The following is an 18420-nucleotide window of genomic DNA, read 5'->3' as shown; positions in this document are numbered from 1 at the left end:
CATAAAAGAATAAGCAATAAAACACTACACTTAAAACTGCCCATATGGAAAAGATATATATAAATCTTACAAAGTTTGTATCTGTCTTGTGTGAAACTTGTATGAAAAGCATACAAGAGTAAAAACAGATACAAGATCCCTTGAAAAATCATATCAATGAAACTTGTATGTTTTTGGATACTTACTAAAACAATATATAAAAATGTAATGAGAAAGTGGCCACTTTCATGAGTAAATCATATAAGTCTTATATGATTCACTATATGAAGTAGGCCTCATCTTATGTCAGTCTTTCATAAGTTTTTACTATTTCTTTTCCATATGGGTGTATTATTGGCAAAATGCACATAAATTATCAAAACTAAAAGGCTAAAACTATCACGTTTTTCCTTGATAATGTGCTAAAGGACTTATTAAGAGTTTCACACTGCACTCCAAATTGGTCAGGAAGGAAAAAACTGTCTATTTGCTAATGCTAGTTTTGTTCCACACAAAATGTGGTTTGTAACTGATCTCAGAACAGTGAAAACAGAGCCAGCTTTAGCTTTCCTAGCCTGCTAATCTCCCAACGTTTTCCTGTTAGACACTGATTTACAATGCACATGCTCAAACAAGGAAAAAGCTGCGAGCTGTTATCCTCTCGGCTTGACAAGCTGAAGTCATTGATTACAGGAGATGGACACTTTTATACAGTCACTGAGATGGAGATGCCCGTGAAATGGAGCCATGCTCCAGTTTCCAGTAAGAGCCAAGAGAAATATGCTTTCAGTGACAACAGTTAACTAAGGCAAAATAATAACAGTAATGTAAAGGACTGATAACGGACTCACACATTCCCACAGAGCTTAAAATATCAAACTGCTGTACAGAGCTTTTCCTCTCACACCACTTATTTATCTGCAGCAGCTGTCTTGCTTTCAAGCTGTGTGTGTAACGCTTCTATTTTTTTAAAATTCATTGTGCCAATGCAATTGCATTGAGGTGCACTACAATTATTTGTCAGACTTATTATTTGATTTATTATTATGGTCATTTTTTTATTATTCTCCTTCTTTGAAGGTTCTGGCTTTTCTGGATATAATGAACTCCTCGTGCATTCTGTGGACAATATGGCATCACACTCTGGAATGCGAGTGCGTGCCTGAGTAGTTCCTGTTGGCTATTTCCAGTTTAAGCATTACTGCACTGCTTATAGAAACATGTAAGGATGAGCAGATTTAGGGTTAGAGGAAGGCAACTGGCATTTCAGCAAGTTAAAAAAAAAAGTTGTTGTCACAGTCTGGCTGCGAAGCTGACTGTGTGAGGAGTGGAAGAGGACCAAATTGCAGTCACGCAAAACTAAACTTGATATTGACAAAAAACGCGCCGTTTATTGAGGCTGATAGAACAGCACAAAATAAAAGGGTGAAACAATGCAAAGCTAAACAAAACCTAAACTGGGAAAACTTAAAAGAAAACATGAAGCATCCTAAACATGAAAAACTTGATGAAGAGGAAATAAACATGAAAACCCTTAAACGTGGTAACTTGACATGAATAGAAGGAGGCGTGGCAAATTCCTCTCTCTATAATTTGGAGATTAGCGTTCATTAATTTCCTGTTGATACTGTTGTTAGAACACAGTGGCTAATCAACATCCACAAGGACAACTTTAGTACCACAAAAAATATCTGCGTATGTAGCAGGCACTTCAGTGAGGAGTCTTTGTTGTGACTGCTGGATGACTGAGGAAACTGAAAAAGGGAGCTCTATCACTCACTGTTTTCATGGGATGACTACAAAATACCCACAGTGAATGTTTGGGAGCAGCGATCACTTCAATGGAACTGAATGTCGACTCTGAGGCAGAGATGGAAAAAGCAGGGCCTGATCACGATTACTGGGTGCCACCAAAAACAGCAGCGATGGCAAAGGAGATGGCTAATTAGAAACAAAGCCTTACAAACACCAGATAGAGGTGCTACAGCTGCAATCCCATTTTTTCATACAGCATTCTGCAAGCTCAGACGAAGACATTTGTTTTTGCACCAGGTAGGTGGTGTAAATCTTTGGGACACCACATCAGAATTCAGTGGTTCTGTGGCTTCTGTAAATTTGTTTCATGAATTGGGGGCTTGTCCATTCTTTTTTGTTGTTTGTTCTTTTCGTCGTATGTTGAGTAAGTTGCTTATATTGTGTTGGGTAAGTTGCTTGTATTGACCTTTGTTCCCCACTACTTTTCTGGTTGGCAGTTTTTTCTTGTCTGTGAGGGTGTCATAATGGAGCTTAAGTTGGAAGACTTCACTTTAAATCCAACTTAAGTAAAGTTGAATAGATTTAAGAAGGGTGACTTACTTACACTTACTTACCCATCCCAGTTATTGAAGAGCCATTTCAGCATGTTTTTGTTGAATGTCTCGGACTACTTCTAAAAACAAAATCAGGAAACCAGTACGTTCTCACAATGATGTGTACTGCAAACCGGGAGTGTGACGAGGGGCTGCCTCTGCTGTTATTCGCTGTCAGAGAGACAAATCAGAAACCTTTAGGGTTCAGTCCCACTGACTGTTTTTGGCCACACTATACGTGGACCATTGCGTCTGTTAAAAGAAAAATTCCTCTTGGACAAGTTAAATTCCAAAGAGAAGATACTTGATTACATTAGCTTGAGGCAGAGATGGAGCGACTGCATAATACCCGCAGTCTTGATTGTAATGTTTTTCATTGACCTACATGTCATCAGGACACTGCTCCCCGGCACACGGTAACATAAATGGTTTTAAACTAGTTTTATGTTCAATGACAATATTTGTCCTCGGTTCTATGTCTGGAATATACCAGGTGTACCAAAAGCATTATTATAACCTGTCTGTTATTATTGCACATTAATTATTATTGCACCTTGTTATAAATATAAATATTATTGTTATCGTTTTAAACATTGTTACCTCCCCCTAAAAAGTCCAGGGAGGTATCCAGTCAGGTCAGCTATTTACATTGATCAGGGCTATTGCCCTGTTGTAAAAGCTGTCCTTGAGTCTATTTGTTCGGGACCTCAGCAGCCTGAACCTCCTGCCAGACGGCAGCAGCTTAAACACCCCGTGTCCTGGGTGTGTGCAGTCCCGTAGGATGCTGCGTGCCCTCTTGAGACAGCGAGTGCTGTACAGGTCCTTCAGGGAGGGAAGAGGATGTCCAATGATTTTTTGGGCCATGTTGATGACCCTCTGGAGTGCCTTTCTGTGTGCTGTGGTGCAGCTGGAGAACCACACACCGATGCAATATGTCAGCACACTTTCAATGGAGCAGCGGTAGAAGACGGTCAGCAGCTCCTTCTTCAGGTCCATTTTTCTGAGGATTCTCAGAAAGTGGAGACGCTGTTGGGCCTTCTTGAGAATCCTCAGAAAGCAGCAGATTGTGAGCAGGACTCATGATAGCCAGCCGAAGGGCCCACTAGAGGCCCACTTGCAAATATTACAAATGACATATAATACTTAGCAAACACTGAGAATTAAAAAGTCATTTCAGTCTAACCTATTATGTCAGACATACTCTAAATCTGCAAAGAATGAACATTTAATCATAGCTTGAAGAGAAAGATCAAGAAAGATCTTTCTTGATCCAAACTCAAGAAAGAGTTGGGATCAAAGCATCAAAGCATCAAAGCACGTCAGATGTACGTCCCAGTCATCTTGTAACAGTCACTACCACCCAGAGCTCCTTAACCCTATGCATCAGTCTTCCTTTTTTTAACTTCCACCATTTATTGCTTTGTTTTCCCTTTACTGGTTTTCTCTTCTTGATTTCCACAGGCATTCTAGAGACTACCATCCAATGCCATCCTCATATCAACTTTCAGCCTCCCATGTCTTTCAGATTGCGCACACAATCTTTGTGCACACAGTAGTCGACACAGGTCTCATACATCTCCCTGCTCCTCCCTCTTGCAATGTGTTCAAAAAAATCCATGTCCATTCTTTATGCAAAATCTACTAGTATCTGCACATCTCTCCTTAACACCATACCAACACCTCCCCATCACCTCTGTTCCTTCCATCTACATATGTGTTGAAGTCAGCTTCATTCAGCACTCTTCCCCCTGGGAACACTCTCTACCACTTTTAAAACGAGTCACAACTGTAAACAGCTATTCACAATAATAACTGTACGCTCTGTTGTCTCTCAGAGCCTTTTAAGCTGACGCTGTCAGCTCTGGGGCTCTCCTTATAAGTTCAAAGGGGCAGGCCGAGTGTGACGTAGCGGGGTCAAAGGTAATTTTGTACGTCGGCGTGGTGGTTTGGCGCCAGCAAATTTCGCGGGGTAACGGCACAAGACACAGAAAAGGAGGCTGAAATAGGAGCCATTAAAAGCTGCACTTCACAGAAAACAATCCAGACAGTGAAGCGTGGTGGCCGCTGAAGTGAAGCTTATTTGCTGCCGTCGGCGCTGTGTATGTGTCCCTTCTCATAACTCCGACCTAGGTGAGCAGTGAGTGTCAGCAGCGGGGACGTGCTGTGTGTGTTGGCTGAAACAAACAAACAAACAAGCAAGTGTAAACAGTCGTTTGGTTAGCCATGCAGGTTTGTGTTCTTGTTAGTGAGGCTAAATAAGGGCAGATGAGCAGGGACGTTTTAGCCGCAGCGTCGTCTGCCTGTGTGTGCGCCGGCGCGAAGGCAACTTTGCTAGCCGGAGACTCGACGTTTAGCCTGCTAGTGCTGCTAATTTGTTAAAGCTAGTTAGCAGGCTGCTAATTGTTCAGTCACGATTCAGAAAATGCGTCCAGAGGTTTTGATGTGTCATTTCAAAATAGTTGCTCTATTTGTGTAGAACCCAGCAATGGCATTAGTAGCGAGACACTGACAGACTGATTTGGGAGGCGTTTACATCGCCAGCTAAAACGAACATGTGTCGCAAGCCTGTATTTGAAGCCCATTCTTCACTGTGTTACAGCTGTATCTACAGTGGCGGGTGATCGCAGCTTCACCTACTTCTCACTGAGGTACGTAAATGCATCTTTTTACTTGTGTGATTATTTTGCAATGTGACAGTTCTGGGGTAGAAGCCCGCTGTTATAAACAGCTAGCTTATGCAGTGTGAAATAGTCAGACAAGGAAATTGCCCCCCCTTCAACCCCCCAGCACACATATAGACACACACAAACTAAATTCAAGTGGAAATCATCACTAGTACTAACAATGGAAAATTAGATAATTGGGATAAAAAAATATGTCAGAATATCAGTGATGCAAATATATGGTATTGACAAATATCTCCAGATATGGCGTCTGCCAGTGCTGTGTCACAACTGTGCCAGTTACAAATTTAACTTTGTATAATATTTATTAACACATCCAAACCCAATATCTGAATGAATGAGAGATGTGTTTACAGATGTGTTAGTAAAGAAACAGGAATTAAATGTGCGTTCTGAACAGAAATGTTTATTTTATGTATTTGTGTGTAGTTTTAAAAATTAAAAAACAAAAGCTAAAAACTAATCTCCATATAGCTGGAGGGCAAACGCAGTGTGTACGTACCCTCAGGTGGTAAATGAGAAACGTGGTTGAAGAGAGACACAGTGGACTGGATGTTGCTGTGGTTTAAAGACAGTGAATTTGATAAACTCCAGAGTCAAACAGAACAACAGACGTTTGGTTTAAATTAACTGCACTTTTGGGATTTTATTACAACTGTGAGTCTGATTTCTTCTTTTTCCGTTGAATTCTGACTTGAGCTGCCACTAGGCTGCACTTTTCAAGAAGATTCTGATCTAGGGTGCATAAACTCTGGACAGTCTATTACAGGGCAGTTCTATAAAAGTTTATTTTTATCCATTTTCCTCATGTTTCTCCTCCTTTTCTGCTCCTCCTCTTTAAGGGCGAGAAGGTGAGTAATAATGATGGCGACGGCAGGGCCTCTGAGCAACTCCAGCTTCCTCCCTCTCCTCGAGTCTCTGGAGGACAGCACTGCTGGACAGTCAGAGCAGACAGATGCCTACCTCACCATCGCCAAGTAAGTTACGAGCCCCAGTATGTCAGACTTTGACGTAAGTTAGGACTAGACCACAAGTGACAGAATATTCTATTGTTGCTGTACAGTCGGCTCAGTGGAGAGGAGGGGCGCCAGTTCCTCCCTGCAGTTGAAAAGCACTTTTCTCGTTTGGGTAAAGCCATCTTGGTGAGACTTCTGTGCGCAAAATTGTCGGAAACTTACATTTTCCATGCTTAGATTTAAATTTTAAGCCTTATTTTCTTATGCCACTTCCAGGCTCACATAACTAGTCCAAATGCTGAGCTGAGCCAAGCTGCCTTACAAGCCTTGGGGTTTTGCGTATACCATTCTCATGTTGTCTCTGGAGTGTCAGGTAACTTCATGTGTACATCAGACAGCATTTGTGTCTTGCACCGAGAAATGTTTTTCCTTCTTGTACATATGACCGTAAATGCTTTGAACCTTGACATCATCACTGCAGATCTGACTTGGCCAGATGGAACTGTTATTTTTGTTTGTTTTTTGCAGAAGTCTTTGCAGCGGAAATACTGTCAGCACTTTGCTTGCTGGTGTCGAAGGCGACTGATAAGAACACTTGCACCAGGGCATTGTGGGTGATTTCCAAACAGAGCTTTCCTGCAGAAGAAGTCTCTAAAAAAGTGAGCAGCACCTGAACCTTATGTGCTACAATTTCAGAAAGCATCATGGTGTACTGAAAATGTTGTCAGGTCAACACTGCTGAAAACGTAGCAGTGATTTCAGGAGCAGAGGCATTTCCAAAGCTGCTGTATTGATCCGTGTTGCTTCTTCTACACTCAGGTGCCGTCCATACTGGGAACACTGGAGAGCGTGTGGAAAAGGGAAGACATCCACTCTGTGGTAATGGAGCATGAAGCCTTGAATGTCATAATCAGGTAAGATTTATTTGAAGCCAGACTTCTGGATAACCAGAGTATTTTATTCTGCCCTGTTTTCCTTTAATCATGCTCTGTGGGACATTCTCACTTTGGGTCGAGGGAAATGTCACACAAAATGGAATATTAACACTCCCTGCGGCTTTCTACAATAAGTAATTTTACATGATGATGAGAAATGCATTACATATTTTATTTGAAACTCCCAGTATTGCTTTTTAGTCTGGATAAATAGAAGTTGCCAATGTCCTTTCTTTAGTTGTCACACCTCTTTCATGTTAGCCTCTGGTGGAAGAAAACACATCTGCTTTTAGTGCTATTGCTTAGTGTAATATGAGTTAGAATACTGAGCGTCTGTTTGTGAACAGATGTTGGGCAGGTAACTTGTGCATTTTGTTCCCCTGCTGTGCATGTCAGGGGCCTTTGGCATAGACCAAGAAACATTCTTTCTAATGGCCAGCAGAGGGCAAAAAGTCCAGCTGTGTAGAAGTGTGACAAAACAGTCATTATGAACACTTTATGGATTCAGTTGCTAGTTTGAATTCCTTATATGAATACACATACTTAGTCAATAAAGCTCATTCTGATTATTGATTACAACATGAAGGCAATTTTGGAACTTGTGGTCTTCATTATGGCCAGAAGGCCAGAAAAAGAGGAGTATAGCTAAGGTTGTTACTGCCATATGAGCAGTGTTCCTCACTTACTTAGTCAGAGCTACCCCTCACTCTTCACATCCAGTTTCAAAACGCTAATATGGCATTGGCCACACAAAGAAGCTTCACAGTGGGACTCTGTGGACCAGAGCTCTGACTGCAGCTGATTGGCTCTCGCTGAAGTGCTTCACAAACCTTCAGCCAACTCCAGCAGGGAGAGAAATTACACATTTTGGATAATGAATGTTCCCCCAAGTCCGATGTTACAGCAGTGGTGGTACTCTCATTGGTGCAGCTTTCATTTCAGATCTAAAATTCTAGATTGTGTCATTCCAGATTTTATTGGTCAGCTTGCCTTGTTTGAAAGTGTGGCCTCTTTTGTGTCATAAGTACTGCACATGGATAGCTAAAATATTTATATTGGAAAATGAGATGGGGCTCTCTTTCCTTGGTGTTTATAGGATGCTGGAGCAGGTGCCCACCCAGATGGGCGAAGGAGCAGTACAGTGGGCAAAGCTGGTAATCCCTCTGGTGGTCCACTCTGCATCAAAGGTGCGTCTGCGGGCCGCCGCAGCCATGGAGATGGGCATGCCCCTTCTACTGGAAAAGCAGAATGAGGTGTCTGCTGTTATTGAAACAATGATGTCCACAGTGAGTAGTCTAACGTCTCTATGGAGTTTGATGCTTGGTGTTGCTTGTGAAAAGGGAATTGTAATAATCTCTGCTCAACTGTCTTTGTGTCTTCATAGAAACTGATACCAGAACTGCAGAAACTTTTCATGTCCAAGAACGAAACCAATGTCCTGAAGCTGTGGCCTTTGTTTGTGAAACTGCTTGGGAAGGTAAAGTCTGTATATTTGGTCTCCGATATTTAAATAAATGAGTGTAACTTAGTAGTCATTGCGTCCAGAAATTCTGAGAAAGGCCTGTTGGGTTTGCTTAAAACTTTGGAATTCCTTGTTCTTTTTGAATGATAAGAATGGCCTGATCAGCCAGGTTAACTGTGTCTCCTGCTCAGCTGCTGCACAGAGGAGGTCCCTTCATCAACTCTCTCCTGCACCTGGAGGAGCTTGGTTTCCGCAGCTCGTCTCCTACCATTAAGAAGATCGCCTTTCTTGCCTGGAAGAGCCTCATTGATAACTTTGCTCTGAATCCAGGTGAGCCCCATTACACTCATCCTGTCTTTAATAGGAAGTTCAGTGGTCAAACTGAAATCTTAAACCTATACCCTTGGTGCTCCCGAAGACATCTTGTGCAGTGCCAAACGTATGAAGCTCCTGATGCAGCCGCTCACATCCATCAATGTCAGAACAGAAGCCCTGCTGCTCACCAAGGTGGAGGTGTGGTGGTACCTGGTGATCCAACTGGGGCCCAACCTGTCACCCAACTTTGATCAGGTTAGATTCCCGGTTTGTTTTTTCTAAAAACAAAAAACAAAACAAAGATTATTTTATAGAATTAATTTTCTTCCTTGCAGTTCTGCTTCTGTGGCAGAGTGGACTGGCTGCAGCGCCACACACTTGTCACACTGATTTGCTCTGTTCACAGTAAACTTGGTCATACATTATCCCTAATTCTCTGACTTTGTGCGACTTTTAGTGTGTGATTGCAGTCACTGGTGAAGCTATAGGGTAGTTTTTCTCAGTAATTAGTCATGTTTAAAAGGTACTGCAGACTTAAGCTAATTGACACTGCGGTAATAACTAGAGATCTGTTATAAGTGATTTTAAAGTGTTTAAGTGTGGGACAATTACAGTAAACAGTCAGACATCCTGCACTGTGCTTATTTATTTATTTATTTATTTAAATGCACCTTATTCCACATTCTTTTATCAGTTTAACTTTGACCAGTCTAAGATGAGCTAACCTTCAGTAGTACCACAGTTGGGAACTTAGCCCTCTTTCAGCAGTAGATACTAGTCCTACTTTAATACTTCATATGCATCATAGCTGTATAATAGTGTAATCAACTCTTTGGGTTACATGAGTCAATATTTAGACATCTTGGTAACAGAGTTTACTTCAACAGTGAACAGTCACGGAGGTCCTTTTTAATAATTTTATGTAACAGTACTGCATTCTTCTTACTTCTTAATTCATGCAGACACAACTTTATTTCCATCTACACAGAGTTTACTAGCTTGTCAGTTTTTCCTAACGTGTGATGAAGTGTGAAACTCTGGTGTGAGTGAAGTGTTTCTGTGTCTTTCAGGTTTCTGTACCTCTGCTCCAGTGCACAATCGGCTCCGACTTTTCCTCTTCTATACCAGGCACTCCTTCCAGAACTATCGCTCAAAATAGCGCTGCTGCTCCTGGTACACCCAAGACTGGTACGGTTACTCCTCCACATGTAATGCACTAATCCAGCTTACACAGACACTGATGTAGTGTTTGTTTCGGTCTGCAGCAAGTGCTCCAGGCTTCAACAGCCCAGCCAACACATCTCGGATGAGCCTGAACTCCAGCATCCAGCTCGCCTCCTCGATACCGTCGATTCAGCTGCTCGGACTAGAGATGCTGCTGCACTATTTTCGAGGTCCAGAGGTTGTTGCGACTGCAGCAAAACACAAACTCATCCTGAGTCTCGGTGGGTCAGAGTCACATGTTTTCTGCATTAGCCTGCTTTATAGTTGTTCCTTCGGGCTCCACACAAGGAGGTGCAGAGATAAACCCACTGTTTCTAAAGAATATGCCTTTTAAATTTCAAATACTTTTTCTGTTTCATTTTCTCCATTGCTCTGTCCAGTTCCATTTTGGTCTTTTTTTCTGGCAATGGGACCACAGGGAAGAGAAAGTGTTTTACTGTAGATGCGGAAATGTCCCAGAAATGCTCATGTTTCTGCAAATTTGTCTCCAAGTGCAAATTTTAAAAAATCATTCACAGGAACACAGACAAGAAGATCTCATTCAGTTTGGTGTTTAAAGAAGTACTTGAGTTTAGTGTGTCTCCTCTATACCTTTTATTGTTTTTCTTTGTAGAGCCCCTGAACCACCCGCTCCTCTCTGGTGCTTCCTCCTTTACTAAACATGCTGCTGTGCTCATCTCGAATACCAGAGATGGCTTCATCAACATCGGAAAAGATGCTCCAGGTAAACCTCACAGAAACATCCACCGACTGACATTCACCTCGACTTTGATTTGGAGATGAATTTTCAAAACTAAATATATTTGAATGCATTAGAAGAAAAATGGCATTTTGTCACCAGTGCTTATTCACACTGGTCCAAACAAAGCCATTGCTGCTTTCAGGCGTGATGCGGAAGTGATGCATCATTTTGGCTGTAAAAATTGAGCCTCGCCACTTGTAAATGAGTCAGAGGGCTTTTTTCCCCTTAATGTTGTCACTGGGAATCTTGATGTTAATGAGGAAATCTTTTTAAGATGAGGAGTTGGAGAAAGGAAGTAGTGTTAGGGCGACAGACTGCTAATCATGTAGGTCTGTGATAAGAGGTCTAAAAGTTCTTTGTCACAGACTGTTGAAGGATTTGTTGGAAAATAGGGTGACTGATTACTTAAACCTGAAACCTGCTCTCCTAAGTCCATATAAACATAAGCTTATAAGCTATTTTCTCCTGCAGAATCTCTTCTGACCCTCATATGGACAAGTCTTGTCCGGTTTGTTTCCCTGACCATAGAGTCCGGTAAGTAGTGAAGGTACCTGATTGATTTGACAGTGGAGCTAACTGGTTTGTGTGTAATGTTTATGGTGGGATAATCTAAAATGTTTAATTCGTTTGAATGTATTTATTTGTCTCGTTAACAAATGTAAGTTAGATTTTTGATAAAGAAGTAACAAAGCATGGAGAAAGCTGCGGGAGCCTTTATGCACACAGACTTTAGTAATCATTCATCTTTGCTGGCAAAACTGTGGCAGTGATTATCTGCAGAGAAACAGAAATGTCAGCAGTTTCCACTGCTCTTTGTTTTTGTTGTAGTTAAATAACTAATCATCGGTTAAATTTCTAGTTGTGTTGTGGCTGCTGCTCAGCAGGGTGGGCTCTTAAAGTCATGGGTCTGACCTCAAAGCGCCACATAGAGCACTCAGATTGGGTCTGAGCTTTGTTCCATGGGAGGACGAGCGAGACCTCACTGTCCTCTTCTGCCTGACCCTGTCACATCTCATCATCAGTTTAAGTTGGAGCGTTCAGGTCTTCAGTCTGGACTGCTGTGACAAGACTACAATTCTGAGGGGATCTGTCCCCAATGATGACTCATCTCAAGCAGAGCCTGAAAAGACGACAATATTGATGTTGGACTCGCTGCTGAATAATACTTGTGCTCTGTCGTTAGGCAATAAGAAGGAGCGACAGGGAAGCGAAGTACTGACACTGATGCTTCAAGCTCTGCAGAGTATCATCGCCTCAGAATCTCTGCCTGCAGACAGAGTCCTGGTAAGGTTATGCAGAAAGCTTTAAGACTGACTCACTTACTGAAAATTTAACTAGAATTAGTCTGTTCATAAGAAACGCAGAGCTTTACAGACTGTCACTTATAGAAATGATTTGAGAAGCAGCACCAAAGGATAGGTTTTTATGTCAGATTGTATCATTCCTTGAGTTGTTTCTGATATTGTTAGCGTTTTACCTGTTTTAATGAATCAGAATACTTTATTAATCCCGAAGTACATTATAGGTTACAGCAGGCAGCACGCTAATGGCGCATGCGCACTTACAAAGGAATCTTCTGACCAAACTTTACACAAACATCACATTGGGAAGTCATGTCAGAAAGGTAGGCTGATAGGAAAAAACAACGAAAATACATAACATGAGGTGAGAGGAGGAGAAAAAAAAACTCCACTCAGATTGAGCTCCTAATGGGAGAACAGTTTGAGAACAGAACAAAAAACGCCCCAGCACAAAAAGCACATGACTATCAATACACCATAGAAACACAAGACAAGCAACAGGGGCGGGTAAGGGTGAGAGAGAGCCGGTGTAGACAGCGCATCCGGTCCTGCAGCATGTCTGCGCTGGACATCTGCCCCGGGAGGGGACAAGCATCGAAGGCATTTGGAAAGGGAGGGGGGATGAGTGTGTGTGTGTGAGTGTGTGTGTGTCCAGAGTTCAGCTGAGACGGTGTCCTTCGCCCTGCCAGGCTAAGTAAACAGTCTTCCAGCCAACCCAGGTGGCCTTGCGTAGGATAGGAAGAAACAGTCTATGCACAGTCTGTTATCAGGGTGTTTTTGTTCGGCTACAGCCTTGAGACCACAGCTGGCTTCTCCAAGATGTTATCCAATTTTCGCTCAGCGGTCTTATTCTGAGTGTTCACGGTAGCCTCAAGCATCTCCAAGATCTTATCCGTGCTGCGTTCGATGAGCCCATTTTGAGAACTCACGACTTGTCCCATCGTTTCAATCACAGTGGGCAGCCTTGTGGGGTTTTGAACAGCTGATTCAGTTTTCTTTAATCTTCGATAAGCCAGGGCCAAGCCAGCTCCAATCAGCAAGAACCCTGTTATCATGGTTCCAAACAGGTACATGTCTTCGATAGACAGTCCCACCAGGCACTGGGCTGCTTCTTGAGGTGTTGGGTCTGATTCAGTGCTCAGAAGTTGTTACTGCACTGACTGTTTTTGTTTTTCTTCTTAACCTTAGGTTCTGTTTGAAGCCACAGTGAAAGGAATTCCTCAGAGAGTTCTCAGTTCTGCATCTTATCAAGTGGGCAAGATGGACGTGCTAAATGTGAGTGCTTCATGGTTCAACGATTAGCATAGCTCCATGGAAGTGCTTACACAGAATGTTGCTTAAATGTTGTTTAACTCCTCAGGGAACACCTGCTCTCTTCCTCATCCTCCTCCTCTACGACAGCAGCATGCTTCCAGCCTACGTTGAGGATGAGAGGTGGGTCTACTACTTAGTTTGATTCTCATTCCACAGGAACACAATAAAAGATACTGGTAACATCTTGTGCATTACTTCCAGTAATTTTACTGAAAACTGTATAAACTGGGGGGGGGGACAAGATAGTTGGTCACTTAGTCAAGACCTGCTACAAATGGTAAATGAACTGGTTCTTGCATAGTGCTTTTCTACTCTTCCTGAGGACCATACATACAAGCACTTTCTATGATTAAGTGCCTTCTATCTACCACGAGAGCTGAAACGGCTCACCTGGCTCCTTTCAGTGTTGAGGAGAAGAGGCTCTACTTTAAGTCTTGAGTCCCAGCCAACATTCGATGGAAGGGAAAAAAAAATAAATTCCTCCTCTTGAATCTGAGACCTCCATTCTTTTGCTCACCACTCAGAACTCGGGACCACAGGTGAGGGTAGGAACGTATTAGACTTCTAAATTGACTGGGGCGGCATCCGCATCACTGCTCCAGTCCGTCCGTCAATCTCACGCTCCATTCTCACCTCACTGGTATACTTAAAACCGCTCCACCTGGGGTAGTTACTAATCCCTGACTCAGAGTAGGCACGTCACCCTTTTCTGGTCTCAGCCTCGGGAGGCCCAACAGTCACTACAAACAAGTCCGACTTACTGGTGGCAATACAACACAAGCTCTCGCTATGGTTGAACAGGGATCTAATTACCATAATGGGCCAGACACCCCATACTCCTGAAGCACCCTCCACAATGTCCCATTGGATGCTCCTTTCCTGCTGTGTCCTCCTGTGGAGGCATCAGTACAAGTAATTATAACCACCTAAATTCAAATGAAGTGTACAATAATTTTTCAGCCTGTCAGCCATTTCCTCTATCTGCCGGTGGTACTTACCGTGCAGGCGCTTGTCCTTCCATGATGGTTCCTCCTCTTTCTTCAGTTTATGCTGCCTGAGTTATTCACTGAACGTGCAGCTGGTTGTGGCCATCTTCCTGATGTATTCGTGGCTGTTCATCGTCTCATCCTGGACCGTGGTACTGGCACTCACTAGTCCCTGGCCTCCTTCCTTCTGCTAAGCATACAGCCTCAGGGTGCTGGACTTGGGGGTGAAACCCTCCTTGCATGGTAAAGAGCTTCCTTGTCTTGATGTCAGTGGGTTCGATTTCCTCCTTTGGCCAGGTTATTATCCAAGCAGGCTTTGGGACAACACCATTAGTAGTTTCTTTGAGTGTACAGACCCATCTAGTAGACAGACATTTTTGACCCAGTTCTTTCACTTCATCAAACACACCATTACTTTGCCAGCTCTCAATCTCCTGCTGCTTATCAGAATCAAAGGAAATATCTTTTGTTATGAGTACATCTGCATCTCTGTTTTCACCTTCACTACCATCATGCTCAAGATATTGCACATTGTACCAGTTTTTGTATTGCCCTTTTGCTTTTCCCGCTCTGCCTAGCACTCTGGCTGTGTGTTGAACACCGTTGTCTCTGTTGGTAAAAGCAATCAGCTGTCCTGATCTTAATTTTACATTTGCAGAGACGTGATCAGTGGGTGTAGAGGGCTCATTTGCAGTTTGTGTGACAGACATGTTTTCTGTAGTGTTGGTTTCTCTGTCAATAGTGATGTCTTCTTCCTCACTAATACTCTGTTCACCATCGGGTGTGTCAGTGTCATCATTTTCAACTGCGTCTTTGTTGTCATCATCAGTAGTACTGTGTGGTATTTGTTTATCTCCAGTCTGTGAATCCACTTTAGTCAATCTTGACTGGTGTACTCTTACAAGAGTCCCCCCATGTCTTACAAATACAACAGTTCCATCCTGCCCAATAACTACACCTGGACCCTTCCCTCTGTACAGTCGACTCGTTGTAGTATACTTTATCTCCTGCCTCATATTGTCATCTGTTAGGCCTAAAGTTGTTTGCGTAGTGCTCTCCTGATCCTTTTCTGAACACTCTGCCTCAGTTAAATGCTTTCCTGGAAGCTACTCTTGCACTTACAGTTGTGCCCTCTAAGGCAGGTGGCTTATCCATCAACACAGAAGGAAGGTTGGGTTTTGCCAAACACAAGTTTGATGTGGACTATAACCATGTACATAAGCATACTGTTTTTTGGCCATAAGGGCCCAGTCTAGCGCAGTTGCCAGTCACATCCCGTTCCTTTTTACCTTCAGGAGGATTTCTGTAAGTGTCATGTTATGTCTCTCCAGTAGTCCGTTGCTCCAGGACTATACCCGCCGTTGTTTTTACCTCATGTTGAAGTTTTCAGCCATGTCCCGAATGTCTGTGTTGTTGAACTCTCCGCCGTTGTCTGTGAGAGCCGTCTGGGCGGCACCGTGAATGCTTATCCAGGTGTGAATGAAGGAGTTGATGATCTCTGCAGCTTCTTTGTCTTTACGATGCTGCCGGGCACTGAAGCGTGTGAAGTGGTCGATGATGTGAAGGTACCCACACATTGGGCTCCAGCTCATGTAGATCCATCGCTACTGTCTCATTATACTCAGAAGCCAGGGGTAGACCAACAGCAGGTCTCGGCTTGGTTTTGCAATATTTCTGACAAATGTCACAGTCATGAACTATCTCTGTAGAATAACTGCACATTGTTTATCGTATTGCCAGAGCTTTGGATGAGCCTCAATAACCTCTCTGCAGATGCATGACCAAACTGCTTATGAAGTTTCACAAGGACTTTCTGTTTCTCTTTTGTAGACATTCAGCAGTTTACCATGAGAACTTCATTTTCATGCAACTTTCGTAGTATTTCATCTCTAATGTCCACGCAATAGTGTCCCGAACTAGTGAGCTCTAGAGGAACAGGCTGCTTGAACATGACAACACTGTCATTCTCCATGTCTAGAACAGTCCCTGCTTTCTTGAGAGACGTTTTGCTCAGTAGTAGTGGAATGTCAACAGGAACTACTTCACTTTCAATGTCACATTTTGTTTGTCCAATTTTGGGCTGGAAGTTTCACTTTTCGCTGGAATACACTACAATACCATCCCCAAAGCGAAATGGTCTGGAGCTGGGGGGTTTCTGATTGCAACAGCTGTTTACTTGGCCTTGGCTGAGGTCACGCATGTAACTATCTAGCCAACTTCTGACCACAAACTGTACGTGTACATGCCAGTATCAATAATGGTTGACCCCAGTGCCTCAGTCAGGAAAATTTCGCGTCTGTCATGAGGCTTTAGTGTACAAAGTATGTTACACTCCTCCACTTTTCATCCGGTTATAACGCTGTTCAAAGTCTATAATGTAGTCTGCCATGGACACGCTGTGGTTCTTTGCAATGGAGTCAAAACACGAGTAGGCTTCATAAGCGTGGTCTTTCTCTTCTCTCTGAAACACCGCGTCAAGTTTTGCAAGGCAGTATTTCCATAACCGGTCATCTTTCTGCGGGTATCTCCATGGGCCGTTTCTCTGGCTCTTCCTCGAGGCCAGCACCACCGCGAGTGCCTGTTTCTTTTATCCAGCTCCGTAACTCGTCTCCAGATGTTGACTTCATTCTTCCAGCATTCGTATGGCCTGGCTTCATCAAGCTTTGGTGGTACTTTGTAATTGGAAACCATCCTCTGCTACCAATGTTAACTCAAAAGACACGACGTCGTACTCTCATTCACAGCGCTTTATTCATTCCGCCATTTTTCATACGGACAACAACAACAACCCTTCGCGGGCAACAGTACTCTCGCGATAAAAACAGAAAATAACAAGTTAACACAATATATTTACATAAGCAGACCTCAGTGCAAGAAAGAGTCTTTCCACCACTGAAGAAGCACAGAGGCCAACTTTGACATTAAAAGGTGTAAAAAACAAGTACAAGCATATTTGCAATAAGCAGACCTCGGTTCAAGAAAGAGTCTTTCTAACACTGATAAGCACAGAGGCCAACTTTGACATTGAAAAGGTGTAAAAACAAGTACAAGATATTTACAATAAGCAGACCTCAGTGCAAGAAAGCAAGGTGGGGAGGGGTACTCACCTTCCACTTCACTGACACGCATCAGCATCCAGTTCTTCATGAGAAGAGGGGGAGGATGAGAGGACGATGTACTCACCTTTACTGACACGCACGGTATCAGTGTCCCACGCTTCATCAGAAGAGATGGCGCTCAGGAGACTGTCATCAAGGATCCTGAATGACTTCAGAAAGGTCTCGTTCTTGGGACGTTCAACAATGTAGTCAAGACAGCCTGTAAGGAAACAAAGTTTAAAATAACAGTAGGAATGTAGTAAGCACCCAGTGCTAAAGCTACAGGCTACATTCATATCAGACTGAATGACACTTTACTTGTTCATGTGAGAAGAAAACAAGATTTCAACTATGTCCACAATCATTAAGTGAAGCATCCAAATCTCTGCCAAGGCAGCTCACTCTGTGCACACTACACTTTTAAGGTAACAGTATTGTATTTTGTATACATTCATTTTGTTTATTTGTTCTTTTTAAACCTTTATGCAAACACTACGTTGGACTAGGTCATGGATAATAGGTACTGATTTGTAAAGAACTGGACATGAATAGCATACTGCAGAAAATCCATAAATAATTTAGCAGCTCATTCTCATATTTTTTTTAATTCTTTCATTAACGATGTAAAATATAACGAAACATTTAATCTCCCCATGTACCAATTCCATGTCCTAAATATTGCTAATGCAAAAAAGGCAGTAGAACTCCACACACAATTTTAAAAATAAAACACATTTTTGTAAACAGTTTGACTTTATGATTATTTTTGACTATGATTGATGTTTTAATATTCTTTTTTATATTATTTCATTTTATTTTATTTATCATCGCATATGTAGCTGGGGAAAGTTATAGTTTATTCAAATGAAGCCTTTGAGAAGAAAATGATGTCAGGACCTACAGGGGACCTGGTGTGTTTACTCCTATATGTCCTAACATTGTGAGGAGATGCTGTTACCATAGAAACCGATATACACATATACATATGTATATTTGGGGAGGGGGGTATTTTACGAATTTTAAGCTAATTTTAACCATTTCATTGGAAAAAAGTGTCAAATTTGAAGGCTTCAAAT

At 42.5% G+C, this 18420-nt stretch overlaps 1 protein-coding gene across 2 annotated transcripts; it reads left to right on the top strand.

Annotated features, from left to right (window-relative positions):
- The first annotated feature begins 4215 nt into the window (after positions 1-4215).
- rif1 (replication timing regulatory factor 1) lies at positions 4216-13481 on the top strand. Of its 2 annotated transcripts, none has more exons than XM_026145662.1 (18): positions 4216-4426; positions 4927-4975; positions 5854-5988; positions 6075-6153; positions 6244-6340; positions 6496-6626; positions 6787-6881; positions 7999-8188; positions 8287-8379; positions 8556-8694; positions 8783-8934; positions 9750-9867; positions 9945-10124; positions 10517-10627; positions 11117-11179; positions 11829-11929; positions 13135-13221; positions 13307-13481. In XM_026145662.1, the coding sequence occupies exons 3-18, from the start codon at positions 5873-5875 to the stop codon at positions 13400-13402; spliced, it is 1848 nt and encodes a 615-aa protein (XP_026001447.1). In that variant the 5' UTR covers positions 4216-4426; positions 4927-4975; positions 5854-5872; the 3' UTR covers positions 13403-13481. The 2 variants fall into 2 exon arrangements, with proteins under 2 accessions (XP_026001447.1, XP_026001446.1); XM_026145661.1 differs by having other exon boundaries at positions 4216-4457.
- The last annotated feature ends 4939 nt before the right edge of the window (positions 13482-18420 follow it).

This window comes from Astatotilapia calliptera, chromosome 16, assembly GCF_900246225.1.
Source record: "Astatotilapia calliptera chromosome 16, fAstCal1.2, whole genome shotgun sequence".
NCBI classification, from domain to species: Eukaryota; Metazoa; Chordata; class Actinopteri; order Cichliformes; family Cichlidae; genus Astatotilapia; species Astatotilapia calliptera.
This window is presented reverse-complemented; position numbering and strand designations above follow the sequence as displayed.

Bases quoted from the DNA above. Each gene is read 5' to 3' on its own strand.
- rif1 (XM_026145662.1), top strand. From the start codon at position 5,873: ATGATGGCGACGGCAGGGCCTCTGAGCAACTCCAGCTTCCTCCCTCTC. The intron at 6,154-6,243 runs GTGAGACTTCTG...TGCCACTTCCAG, and splicing joins GTTTGGGTAAAGCCATCTTG to GCTCACATAACTAGTCCAAA. The intron at 8,935-9,749 runs GTTAGATTCCCG...TGTGTCTTTCAG, and splicing joins TGTCACCCAACTTTGATCAG to GTTTCTGTACCTCTGCTCCA.